This window comes from Sinocyclocheilus rhinocerous, unplaced genomic scaffold (assembly GCF_001515625.1).
Source record: "Sinocyclocheilus rhinocerous isolate Xijiao unplaced genomic scaffold, SAMN03320098_v1.1 scaffold63, whole genome shotgun sequence".
In the NCBI taxonomy this organism is placed as follows: domain Eukaryota; kingdom Metazoa; phylum Chordata; class Actinopteri; order Cypriniformes; family Cyprinidae; genus Sinocyclocheilus; species Sinocyclocheilus rhinocerous.
Window position 1 is genome coordinate 213,348 of NW_015659563.1, and position 12,471 is coordinate 225,818.

A 12,471-nucleotide genomic window follows, 5' to 3' on the forward strand; every position below is an offset into this window, starting at 1 on the left:
GTCACAAACCCGGGAAGTAACTTGTTGTAGTCCCTACCAGCCGTTTTTGTAGGCATTAAACTGCCAGAATTTTAAAAGACGATATCTCCGTTTGCATTGAACTTTCAGCTTCGTAACTTTGCAGATATTGTTTATGCTCAAACAGCAACATTACACACTAATGTAAAAAAAGTGAAATCGCCCCTTTAAGGGCAATGTCCAAAAAAAAAAGCACTCAAAAATTTGAATTTGACAATTAATAGCAAATAGCAAATCATGGTTTTGCTGGGCTGCATAACAGTTATGCACGATTCCAACTTCCTGTTTTGATAGGAAATCCACCGTGTCTACATTGGGTGCAGTTGTTGTGACGTGACATGGCAAAATCAATGAAAACCTATAATAATCACTAATACCCCATTCTCATAACTTTGGCTAATGTTCTGGCAAAGTTCTCTCAAAGTAATGAACAAACGTTCTTCCAGTAACATTCATTCAGTGTTCATTATCTGGTCTTTAGCAATGTTCTTAAAACAGAAAAAACATTCTTTTTACATTGTTCATGCAACGTTTTTCTGAAACATTTTAGTTGGACATTTTTCTAACATTTTTTTTTTTATTATTTTACATTCTTTCAGAATGAGAGTACTTCAGAAGAGTAACGTTCCCATACTATTTGCAAAATTATAAAATGAAATGTTTGCATAACCAATGTGAAAATGGACATTTTGAATGTTCAAAGAACATTCAGAAATAATGTTTTCATAACCCACAGAGAATGTTAGCAAAACATTGGTAGAACATATTGTCCAGTCCAGTTGGGAAACCTGTCTGGAAACAACAGTAATTTTTTTGTTTGACAGTTTGTTTTACAAACAATACACTTTAAAATGTAGAAAGCCTCAAGCTGTTGCAATGGCGTGATACGTGACAATGGTCAAGCCCCTTTGTCGAAACATGTTTGTCTAACCAATGACAGATGGGGGCAGGAGAGAATAGACCAGTTGGGAAACCTGTTTGGAAACAATTATTTGTTGTCTGTGTTTGTTTTAGAAATTACATATTTTAGCTGTTAGCTGTTTTAGCGCTGTGTAACGCAACACAACTACAGTCAAGCCCAGTGTAGACACATTTTTGTCCAACCAGTGACAGATGGGAGGCGGGACACAAAGACCAGTTGGGAAACCTGTTTGGAAACAATTACTTTTAATTTGTTACAGTTTGTTTTATGAATTACACATTGTAAAATGTAGCCTCAAGCTGTTTTAGCTCAATGCAACGCAACAGTCACACCCGGTGTAGAAACAATATAAAGGTAGTCACATTGGCGAAATTTCAGCAAAAATTTGCAGGCACAATTGTCTACTATAAATAATGTAGCAATTAATGCTTTCAAACCCACCTTTCTGTTGGTCAACTTGAAAATGAGTGCAACAGGGAATTTTTTAACCCTCACATGAAACTCAAGATTATGCAGAATTCCTACTGGAATTAAAATTAAACTGTCAGTATGTTTATAGCAAGCTGCCTGAGCAATTTTAAGGTAACTTCATCGCCCCCTTGAGTACTGGAGTTTATCACAGTGAGAATGCTGTGTAGAAAGGCACAGCGTTGCGATTCTTTGGCCAAACATTCATGTTTGCATTTGCATCTTATAATGAATATCAGCATCTCTTGTACAACATTTTGTACCCTTGGATTGTGCTTTGGTGAATGTTGCTCATATAATTGTGTTTTATGTGAGCGTGTATGTCTACGTGCATGCATGCGCCTCTGCTGTCGAACTCCAGATGGTTTCTTCATTAAAATCCTCCCTCCGCTATAGAACTACTCCCTCAGTAATCAAACCTAGCCTTTCACCAAAAGCAATTATAGCAAATTAATAGTGCATAACCAATAAGAAGCGTTTATAGTGCTTTATTACAAGCCCTAATAGTTTTTACTGCCAGCAGATCACAGTAGAATGAGTTTGCCTTTGTAGCTGGGAGGTCAAACCGCTTTTTAATGGCTGGTGCTGAGCTGGAATGTTTTTTTTTTTATCCAGCTGGGATTGGAGGGGTGTTTGAGTGGTATTATCATGCTGCGGAAAAGAGGTCCAATCTAAGTTTCCATCATTAGAGACATTAGATTAGAAGAGTTGCTTATATCTGGGCATCCTCATTTGTCTCTTGAAAGTACTACAATTTAACTTTTTGGTTCTTTTTTTTTACTTTTTAAAGTGGAAGTTTATAGTTTTTCTATGCTTTACTATGCTTAAAATGGCAAAAGCGCTCAAATTGTGGCTCAACCAATGATATGAGTTTGGGGAGGGGCTACATGTTTGTCCAACCAATGGCAAATTAGGGGGTGGGGCAGAAAAGACCAGTTGGGAAACATGTTTGGAAACAGTTATTTTTGCAGTCCGTTTGATGCTGCTACTTGCACAGAAATGACACACTTTATCACATAATCCACTTTAAGCTATTGTGTGCTAACTGCTAGGCTACATCTCATATGTCTTTACGTCTTTATTTAAAGCTGCAGTTTGTAATTTCTGCTCCACTAGTGGTGGCAAATAGAAATGCAATATGTTTGGCAATACTGTCTCAACCAGTGGCATTAGTTAGTCGCTAGTGTCGCTGAACATAACATTAATGCTCGCTAACCTACTTCTCTCTGCAGTAAGAATGGAGGAGCTGATGTGCATTAAGAAAGAACTGAAGGTGATTAAATCACAGATAGACGAGCTGCTGGACAGTCTGGAGCGGATGGACCCTCAAAGCCAAGAGCGGTCAGGTAAAACACTCATTCTTTCATCATCAGATGCACCTTGTAAAGGTGGATTATAAACCAGGCCAGTGGGGTCTCATATTTGTGATGTTATTTGTCATTATTTGGACATTATGTCTCACATTTTGAGTAAGTGGCGCCTCTAAAGGGGCTGGAGCCTCAGGGCCTTGGCAGCATTTCTGTCCTTGATCTTCAGATTTATGTCATTTAGCGTGTGTGTGTGTGTGTGTGTGTGTGTATGTGTGACTCTCAGGAGACGGTGTGGCGTTCTCTCCGCTCCATGGCTCTGTGAGCAGTGCGGACGATTCGTCTGGTAACTCTCCTCCCCTGAGGACAGACAGAGACACACAGAGCCCACAGACAGCAGACAGCAGTGATGAAAACAGACAGAATGTAAACACACACACACACACACACACACACAATGGCTGATGCTCAACTCCCACTCAAACACTTCGAAACAGTAGTCATGAGACCAGATTAAATCAATTATACCCATAAATTAAGTCTGCATTTTTACAAATTTACTGTCAAATTATCATAGTTAAAGAAATTGTGACAACAATCGTAGTGAAATTAATTAATAAATTACAGTTTTTTTCAGTCACTTTGCTACTATTTTCACAAGCTCACATTAACAGAGCTTTATGAAAGGCTGTTACTGTGAATGAAACATTTATATAAATTAAAAACTTATTTTGTGTAGTGAAGAGGATACTTTGTGATTGTGTGTATTGTATTAAGACAAGTGAAAATATGCTGAAATATTTGAAAAAAGTGCAATTTTGATGATCTGTTGTGATATTAGTACTAAGAGTTTTGAAAATATACACCTTACTTGTGAAAATAGTACCAAAGTGAATAAAAAACTGTAATATATATATATATATATATATATATATATATATCAAACAACATATTGTTAACAATGGCAAAATCATTTGTTCGTTTTCCAGCAAAATTCACATGCATGAACTGATAAAAATTTAAAATTGATTTGTCAAATATACTTTTTTGTACTTTTTTTCTATTACTTAATTACATTTTCACATTACTTTAATAGGAACAAGTCTTTTTTTGCATTACGGTAAATCATTCTTATGATTTTGAAATGAAAAGACAGGTTCTTGAATTTCTGTTATTGTGATATTTTTTAAAACAGGCTTTAACACCATAAAACATCTTGAAACAATATTTCAGGATATACAAAAATGGTATAATGCTATAAAAATGTAAATGTTTGATGTTTGACAGTCATCTGTTTAACATTTATTTATTCATGTGTTTTCTAGGTTAATTACTATGAATCAGATTTGCTCTACATGTAAACGCAGGTTTCAGGTAAGTTGGAACCTGTAACTTTTTTGTTTTTGTTTCGTTTAATAAACTGAAGAGAAACAATATCTGGATCATTTCCAAATATCCAGATCTGTTCAAAATGTCATCATGTAAACTGAGCATTAATCCAGTTTGAATCCGGTTGTGGAGCAGCTGTCTAAACAGACCAGAAACAGACCAAACAGAACTATGTGTCGTCAAACGCTGCTGATGCTTTTATGAGTTATTTGAACACAAGCTGTTTTTCCATGATTTCAGTCAATACTGATACGACTCAAGTTCAGGATAAAATTAAAGGATACCAACCACACACGCGCACACACACACACACAAACACGCGCGCACACACACACACGCGCGCACACACACACACACACTATGTCATTGCAGATATCCTACATAAATCTAGAATAAAATTTTATGGTTCTACACAACATTTGTCAACTGATATGGGTTATTAAATTACTGATGCTAATAACGATATCTACATCAACTGATAGACCCTGATATATTAAAAAATAGCTCAATTATGTATATTTATGAGCCATACATGAGACTTAAGATTTAAACTGAGATGTATATACACTCATATTTTAACCCAAATGTCATTAAAATTCACAAAATGTATAATAATTGTTCATAATTGATCATTTTGGAATTAACACAACGACCACCATCTACCTCTGTTACCAACTAGACATGGTTTTTGCTCAGTGCAAGTGATATGTAAATATCTCCTCATTAACAGCTCTGGCCAATTTAGTTTTATGACTAGATTTACTGTATGATCAGGAAAAGGTTTTGTTGTTGTTGTTGTTTAATGTAAAAAATTAGTGAAGTCCATACACTTACAAAAATGAGGCATACATTTTTAATAAGGCATAAAATAGTAAAGTGGTTTCCTGCTGCATGTTTGTGAATTTTTTTGTTATATATTACTGTAAAATATTATGGAACGCTGTTTTGTTTGTATCACTTTGTTGCATTGCAGTTATGAATGTATTCACCAACAGAAATAAAAATACATTCATGTACAGTATATTAATATAGAGGCTCAAATTGTTTTTGTCCAATAATTTTTTTAATGACAGAATTTTGATCAAAGTGTTAAAAGCCATTATCTATACAATCATCAGGGGTTCCTGAAGCCACTTTAGGGGAGATGATTGAACTTCAATTTTCATGACATTTTAACTATTAACTACTTGTTAACTAATGATCTGTTAAGCATTACGTAACGTAATGATGTTAGTTAATGTTCTTAATCAAAGAAAACAGATTTAGTTTTTTAATAATAATAATAATGGGGGTCTCTGGGTCTGTAAAGACTGAAAACCATTGATCTATATGATTCAATCCCGTTCTGTTGTAGAACAGTAACCTTATTATGCTTACGTTTTTCCACTCATGTAAAAAAACCAAATCAAACTAGTTACAAGAGGTCAAAGTCCATCTGCCCTCAAACAGCATTTCAGCTCGGTTTGTCCCTCTTTGTTGTACGTAAAAGACTTTAAGGTAGGATTGTAGAGTCAGTCTTTGTTTTGCGGTGCTTTATATTCTAAAGATTTGTGATACTAACACGTTTTTAAGAGCTGTTGGCTTAAATATTAACCCTGTGTGCTTACGCTCGTTTGTTTTGCTGATTAACTCATTGAAACTAATCAAACAGTGTCGAGTCCGGATCATCCTCATATAAACAGCAGCACAGCCAGAAGACTCTGACTTCATAGCGGGTAAGACCTGATCTTCTTAAACATCTTTTTAATAGTTTAGTTAGAAGCTGGTAATGTTAATGTTCATTGTACAAGATTAAAATCTCCACTTCAATATTAATGTTGACAGGAGTCTGTATTTTTTATTATTGACCAGTATTGTTTTGAGAGGTTTTGAATAATCCTTTCTGACTCGAAAGAATCAGATGGGGCAACTTTTTTGGATACCTCTCTTTAAAATCATAATTCCTCTATGTATTGTAGGTTTACAGCTATGGGTTCTTCAGCGAAAAGCAGCAGTCCCATCACTACACATGTGCTGAACACTGGGGACGGGGTCCCAGCGGCAAGAGTGGCCCTCAGTCTACACCACCTGGACCCCCGCATGGCCATCTGGAGCCTCATAACTATCGGGTGGGTATATGGTTATTGTTTAAAGCTGAAGTGTGTCATTTTTGGATGTTTTTGAATGTTTGAACATCTTGACCAGCCTGACACAGTAACGCTGGCTCAACCAATGATGTGAGTTTGGGGGCGGAACTATCTGTTTGGCCAACCAATGAGAGATTCTTTTTTTAGAAAACCTGGAATTTTTTTCCTGAAAACTGTTACTTACTGTCCAAAGTTTGGGTCTGATTTTGAGAGGTTTATTAGTGAAACCATGGAAATTTGCTATTATGTTAAATACTGAGCCATTGATTATTTCAGGAACACAAATGAGGATGGACGCTGTCCAGGACTAATAACCAGCGATGCCTTCACTCCAGGATTGTACAAGATCCGCTTTGAGACGGGCCAGTACTGGGAGAGTTTGGGACAGTCCAGCTTTTACCCATATGTCGAGGTTTGTAAGAAAGAATAATAGTGAACTGATGTAAGAGAGATTGCATTTACGTAGGCTCAGTGTTAGACATGACAGAGAAATGTCACTGAACTCTTTATTTCTTCTACATTTAGATTGTCTTCACTATAAGCGATGCTGATCAGAGCTGTCATGTGCCACTGCTGGTCAGCAAATACTCATACAGCACCTACAGAGGGAGCCAGTGAGCAGCCAACTACAAAAACACTGGATTCACCAAACACTGTTTGCATTTGTCAAGACATTCTCAGAAATATGAGTTTCACATTCTAATGGGGCCAAGAAATCACCTCAAGCAGCAGCTTTCAACTTAAACACCCCAGCACAATTTTCTGAATGTTGTCATGTTGCTGTTTGTTCATTATTCTTTAGAATGATAGAAATATATATATATACACACAAAATAAAATTCCATTCATATAATTGTATGTTTGTCAAAGTTTTGGATTTACTCGTAGTCTTAATTATTTCTTAAAGACTAGGTCACAACAGGTCTTTAAGCAGGGATGTGACTCTTTTTTTTTATGTTTATGCAGATTTCCACATTTTCTGACCTGAAAAAGTATGAAAAAAATGCTGCTTTTAAAATACATTTGACAAAATAAGACAAGACCAAAATGTAGTTGTTTGTGTGTGGGGGTTGTGAAATGCTGAAAACTGCGCAAAGAAAGTCTCAAAATCCAAATGAATCAAACAGTATCGACTCCGAAGAGATGGCAATGAATGCACGCGAATGCACTTGATCCACAAATGCACATCTTCCTTGTTGCATGCGCACATTCTGATACACGAATGCAAAAGAAAACATCTGTATTCACAAATATGTTTCTATTTGTACCAAGCGCTGCACATTCATGTCATTCTGAATTTCACAGACACAAGTTGACAGACATTTGGTTGTAGATAGTAAGATACATTTGCGACATTTATCAAGTTCATGGATAATTGTGCACGCATTCATTAGTAAATCTGAGACTAATTTCATCCCATAGGGAACTGTCCAATGTTTGCATACAGGAATAAATGTATAAACTACAAGAAACAAATGAATGCAGTTATAGGGGAAATATTGCCCCGTGTATTTATTTATGCAAATTTCAAAACATGATTTTTGTTGAGGCAAATGCATTTGGTTTCTCTTTAAATCGCCTTTACAAACATATTTTCCCTCAGTGGTGTTAAGATGAGGTGTTTTCTCCGAACTGAATATCTGTTCCAATCAACACGTAATCCTGTGCAAGAAACAATTTGAAAATGCACTTATGGTTACAGGGTCCCTCTAAATGATATGAGCCACTCATATCTCATTAAATGCTATATTGACAGTATTTATAAAGTGTCACAATCATGGAAACGTGAGCTTACATTAAGAACCTCAACATGAGGGTTCACAACGTGTACCTTCCCAATGTAGGATCCAAGTAAACCAGGAAGTGGAAACCCTTTCGCCAAGTGAGCTGAGAAGGGTTGATGAGATTATGAGTAAATAACATGCCCATCTTATAAAACTAAAGCATCATTCATTATAGCAAAAAACTCTTACCTTTCATAATGGGAAACACAATGTCGTGCATGGTCATGAACAGGACATGGATTTTTGTGAGCTGTTGATTAGAATCATTGTTCAGGTGAGACTTGATTTGATTTATTAGTATTTATTTTTAAACACACTTTTAATAATGACTTCTTTTTGATTTGTACCTTAAATGTTTCGGTGTTCATACTCACTTTAATTCTGTTCAAGAGAATATACAGTTACCATTATTGTGCTTTTGACATGCTTATCAGACTACACAAATACTCACTTCTCAAGGGTTAAATCTAATGCCAGATCACCCTCTTGTACAGACACTTGAACACTGGCAATGCTTTCCTGTTGGTCGAAAGGAGATGTAAAAGATACATTAGTTATTGAAATATATCCCACAAGCCAATAATAACTGAATTTACACAAAATTAGTCTGTACAAAAGTTTGCATACCCTTGGTTCTTAGTATCGTGTGTTACTTCCTTAATGATCAATGATTCTTGTTCGTCTCTTGTCGCAGTGAAGCTGCTCACTGTTAATATTAGGGATGTAACGATTCACTCAACTCACGATTCGATTCGCGATTTTGATTTCACGATTCGATTCGATTCACGGTTGTTGTTGTTTTAACAAAATGAGATTTAAGACAAATTATAAATTAAATGTGTCCTTTTATTATTGCTTGGACAAAATAGTGTACGTTTCTTTGTGAAACTGAAATATAACACTATAATAATATACTAATATAGCACTTGTAAATTATTGCTCTTTTGTTGGTTTTGATTGCTTCTATTGTCCTCATTTGTTAATCGCTTTGGATAAAAGCGTCTGCTAAATAACATTTAAATATAATGTAAATGTAAATAACAAAAGTATTTTTTTTATTATTTTAAAACAAGCCCCAAATCAAATAAATAAGTAACACAAATAAAATAAATCTCTTCATATAAACAAACTAAGGCTTTGTCTGTGCTCTTAACATTTAAAATTAGAGGCAACCACTGCATTTTAATCATGATCCAAACAAAGATGCTGCATACATGCAACATGAGCAGTTTTTAATCTAAATTACATTGCTGTAAACAAAGCAGCTTTATGAATAGCAATGATACAGTGTTTCCTAGGGATGGGCGATACTTCTTATTTTATTTTCGATCCGATATCGATATTTTCAAGTCCAGTATCGTCGATATCGATACCGATACCGATAGTTTTGGGAAACGCAGCCCTATTTGAACAAGCTCTGTGAGCCATGCTTCAGCAGCGAACGCTGTCTGTGGTTGATTGGTTCTGTCTTTCAGTATTTGCGTGTGTTCCGATCACAGAGGTTCCGATGAGCAGGAGAAATGGTTCTATCCAACACAATTATTCGCTAATATAGTCTATTTTTCCACTTAGAAGCTTATTGCACTCAATTTCTTGATAAATAAATAAAATTAATGGTTAAAAAAATGCACTTTAGAATCGATATTTTTATGTGAGGATCGATCCTTTCGATACAGCATCAGTATCGAAAGTATCGATACTTAAGGATCGATCCGCCCATCCCTAGTGTTTCCTTGGTTACAGCTGTAAACAAAGCAGCGCTACGGCTGCACTTATGAACTTTAATATGCATTATACAGAGGCAAGAGGAAAAGAAAAACTACCACAGAAAGACAGTAAGTTCCCCTCAGACATACATTCATATAAACTCCTACCCCTAACTGAATCGCGATTTGTTTAGCATCTCAACCGATTTGAATCGTCACATATTTAAATCGATTTTCAACCGGCTCGCGATTAATCGTTACATCCCTAGTTAATAAGAAAGTTCATTCTTCCCAGCAGTGGCTATATATGATTTTCAGATTCAGCTCTAACACTTATAACAATTGAAGGAGTAATATGTGATTATTACAAACATTCATTGGCTGCAAACGTTAATTGATGCTCAATAAGACAACACGCTATATTAAGAACCAAGAAGATAAAAACGTTTGAAGATGATTTGTCTAATTTTCCAAAATTACTGTAATATATATATATATATATATATATATACAGTGGGTACGGAAAGTATTCAGACCCCCTTAAATTTTTCACTCTTTGTTATATTGCAGCCATTTGCTAAAATCATTTAAGTTAATTTTTTTTTCCTCATTAATGTACACACAGCACCCGATCTTTCCCAAAAAGACTCATGGCTGTATTAGATCAAATGGGTGCTTCTACTAAATACTGAGCATTTTTCAGTTTTTCTTTTTTAATAAATCTGCAAAGATGTCAACAATTCTGTGTTTTTCTGTCAATATGGGGTGCTGTGTGTACATTAATGAGGAAAAAAAATTAACTTAAATGATTTTAGCAAATGGCTGCAATATAACAAAGAGTGAAAAATTTAAGGGGGTCTGAATACTTTCCGTACCCACTGTATATATATATATATATATATATATAGTGGAGGTGTGTAAATGGGGTATGCAAACTTGACCTCAACTGTATAAAAGCACCTCAGCTGAATCAACCCTCAACTGTCCCTCCTCAGTGACTCACCAGATTGAGGACAAAGAGTTGAGTCGGTGACGGTGTGTTGTCAGATTAGACAGCATAAGCTATCACTGTACTGAGGAGCGGAAGAATCACATGATTTGGTTCAAATTTAATGATAGGCCTCTTCACTGTCTTTACCTTCAGCTCCAACTTCAGATCAGGGTGTGTTTGAGAAATCTGAAAGAAAGAAAAAAAAATTTGGTTATTGCAATTGGTGCATTGTTTCTTTCATACAAAGAATATGAACAAGTAGCTCTTAGTCATCTTCACTGTTAAGTTTATATTTTGTGTTCTGTGTGGAATTATTTGAATAAAATGGAAAAATGTTCATACTTGAGGAATGAATGCTCCAAATGTTGTGGTGCTGAGACGAATTGGAGAAACAGAAGGCACCTATATCAACAAAAAAAGCTGTTACTGTTTGTGTCAGTTAAAGTGTGTCTGTTATAGTCCTCAACTTATGAATAAGTAAAAGCAAGATGAAAAACAGAAGATAAAATGATGAATACACACAGTAAAATGATGATAATTGTGCAAGTCTTATGCAAGCCCTTGGTGGCTTCATATAAACATACATATTCAGCCCTTTGCATTTGTAATCTAAACTGTAATTCATGCAACAAAAACAGACCATGCAGCCACTTCTTTATACAATCTCTAAATAAAGTGACTATACTTGCACTTCTTAAAAACTGACAGCTTGTAACATCTTAAACTCACCATGTCATCAGTGATGTTGATGTTAAACACTTTAGTGTTGTGGAACACCAAGAATGCGGAGTTGATGGTGAAGGCAGATACTGCAATGTAGAACATTTTGGTGTTCTGGGAAGCCAACGAGAAAGCTGGGGGAGAGAAGCGGCGGGGTTCTGTGCGCTGTTGAGTGTTGTAGAATACACCCTAAAATTGTGACAAACATCCAAATTCAGCTGTAAAAAATATATTTTGGCATGGAATTTGTAGAGTAATGTGTCAATTTCTGCTTGATGCTTTAGATTTAATTAAATCATTTTCAATTTGACCTTTAATCCCATCTCAATGCTGGTATCAGAGATGACAGCAGACCTCAGCGAGTAGTCAATCTCAACAAATTCACTTACTTTGGCTGTAACTTAAGGGTCACAACAAAAAGAACATATGATTTTGGATGTCATGAATGCTGTCATGGAAGAATTGTCATACTCATTGCAGTCACTGGTTAACAGTGTTTAATCATAGCACCATTTAATGTTGTCAGCTGTGTGTTTAAATCATCAAGGGGCGTTTTCAACGAGGGGCAGATCTGAAACAACAAATTGTATTGACATAGGATGGATACTTGGCATTGGTTTCTTTTGTAAACAGGGAATGTTCAGCGAATGTCTTACCTTACTCTGCAAATATATGCGCACAATGCCATTAAGCAAGGAAATACTTTTATTACGAATCCATCTTATCAATCTCCATCTGTCAATATAGAAATCAAATTGTAACAAAATCAAAATGTTAGTTCTCATGAGCACAGAAATTAGCTGGAAGCTAATACTAATACAGACACAAACCAGAACATTTTAGGATTTATCTCTTAATGTTTAACTCAAACTGACCTCATGTAATATTTGCAGAAAAAAGTAGCCAACGGATTATTTATATATATATATATATATATATATATAAAATTTATATTAGGGTACAACGGGGCTAAAGGTGCCCCGGGGTAAAAGTTCATCTAAACCACTAGATGGCACAAAAACGTGGCGTAGCACTTTCTA

General features: G+C 35.5%; 1 protein-coding gene across 1 annotated transcript; it reads left to right on the plus strand.

The window, feature by feature from the left end:
* Nucleotides 1-5,532: 5,532 nt before the first annotated feature.
* On the plus strand, nt 5,533-7,055 carry LOC107723959 (5-hydroxyisourate hydrolase-like). Its single transcript, XM_016532690.1, has 5 exons — nt 5,533-5,601; nt 5,756-5,819; nt 6,063-6,212; nt 6,507-6,642; nt 6,756-7,055. The coding sequence occupies exons 3-5, from the start codon at nt 6,073-6,075 to the stop codon at nt 6,846-6,848; spliced, it is 369 nt and encodes a 122-aa protein (XP_016388176.1). The 5' UTR covers nt 5,533-5,601; nt 5,756-5,819; nt 6,063-6,072; the 3' UTR covers nt 6,849-7,055.
* Nucleotides 7,056-12,471: the final 5,416 nt, after the last annotated feature.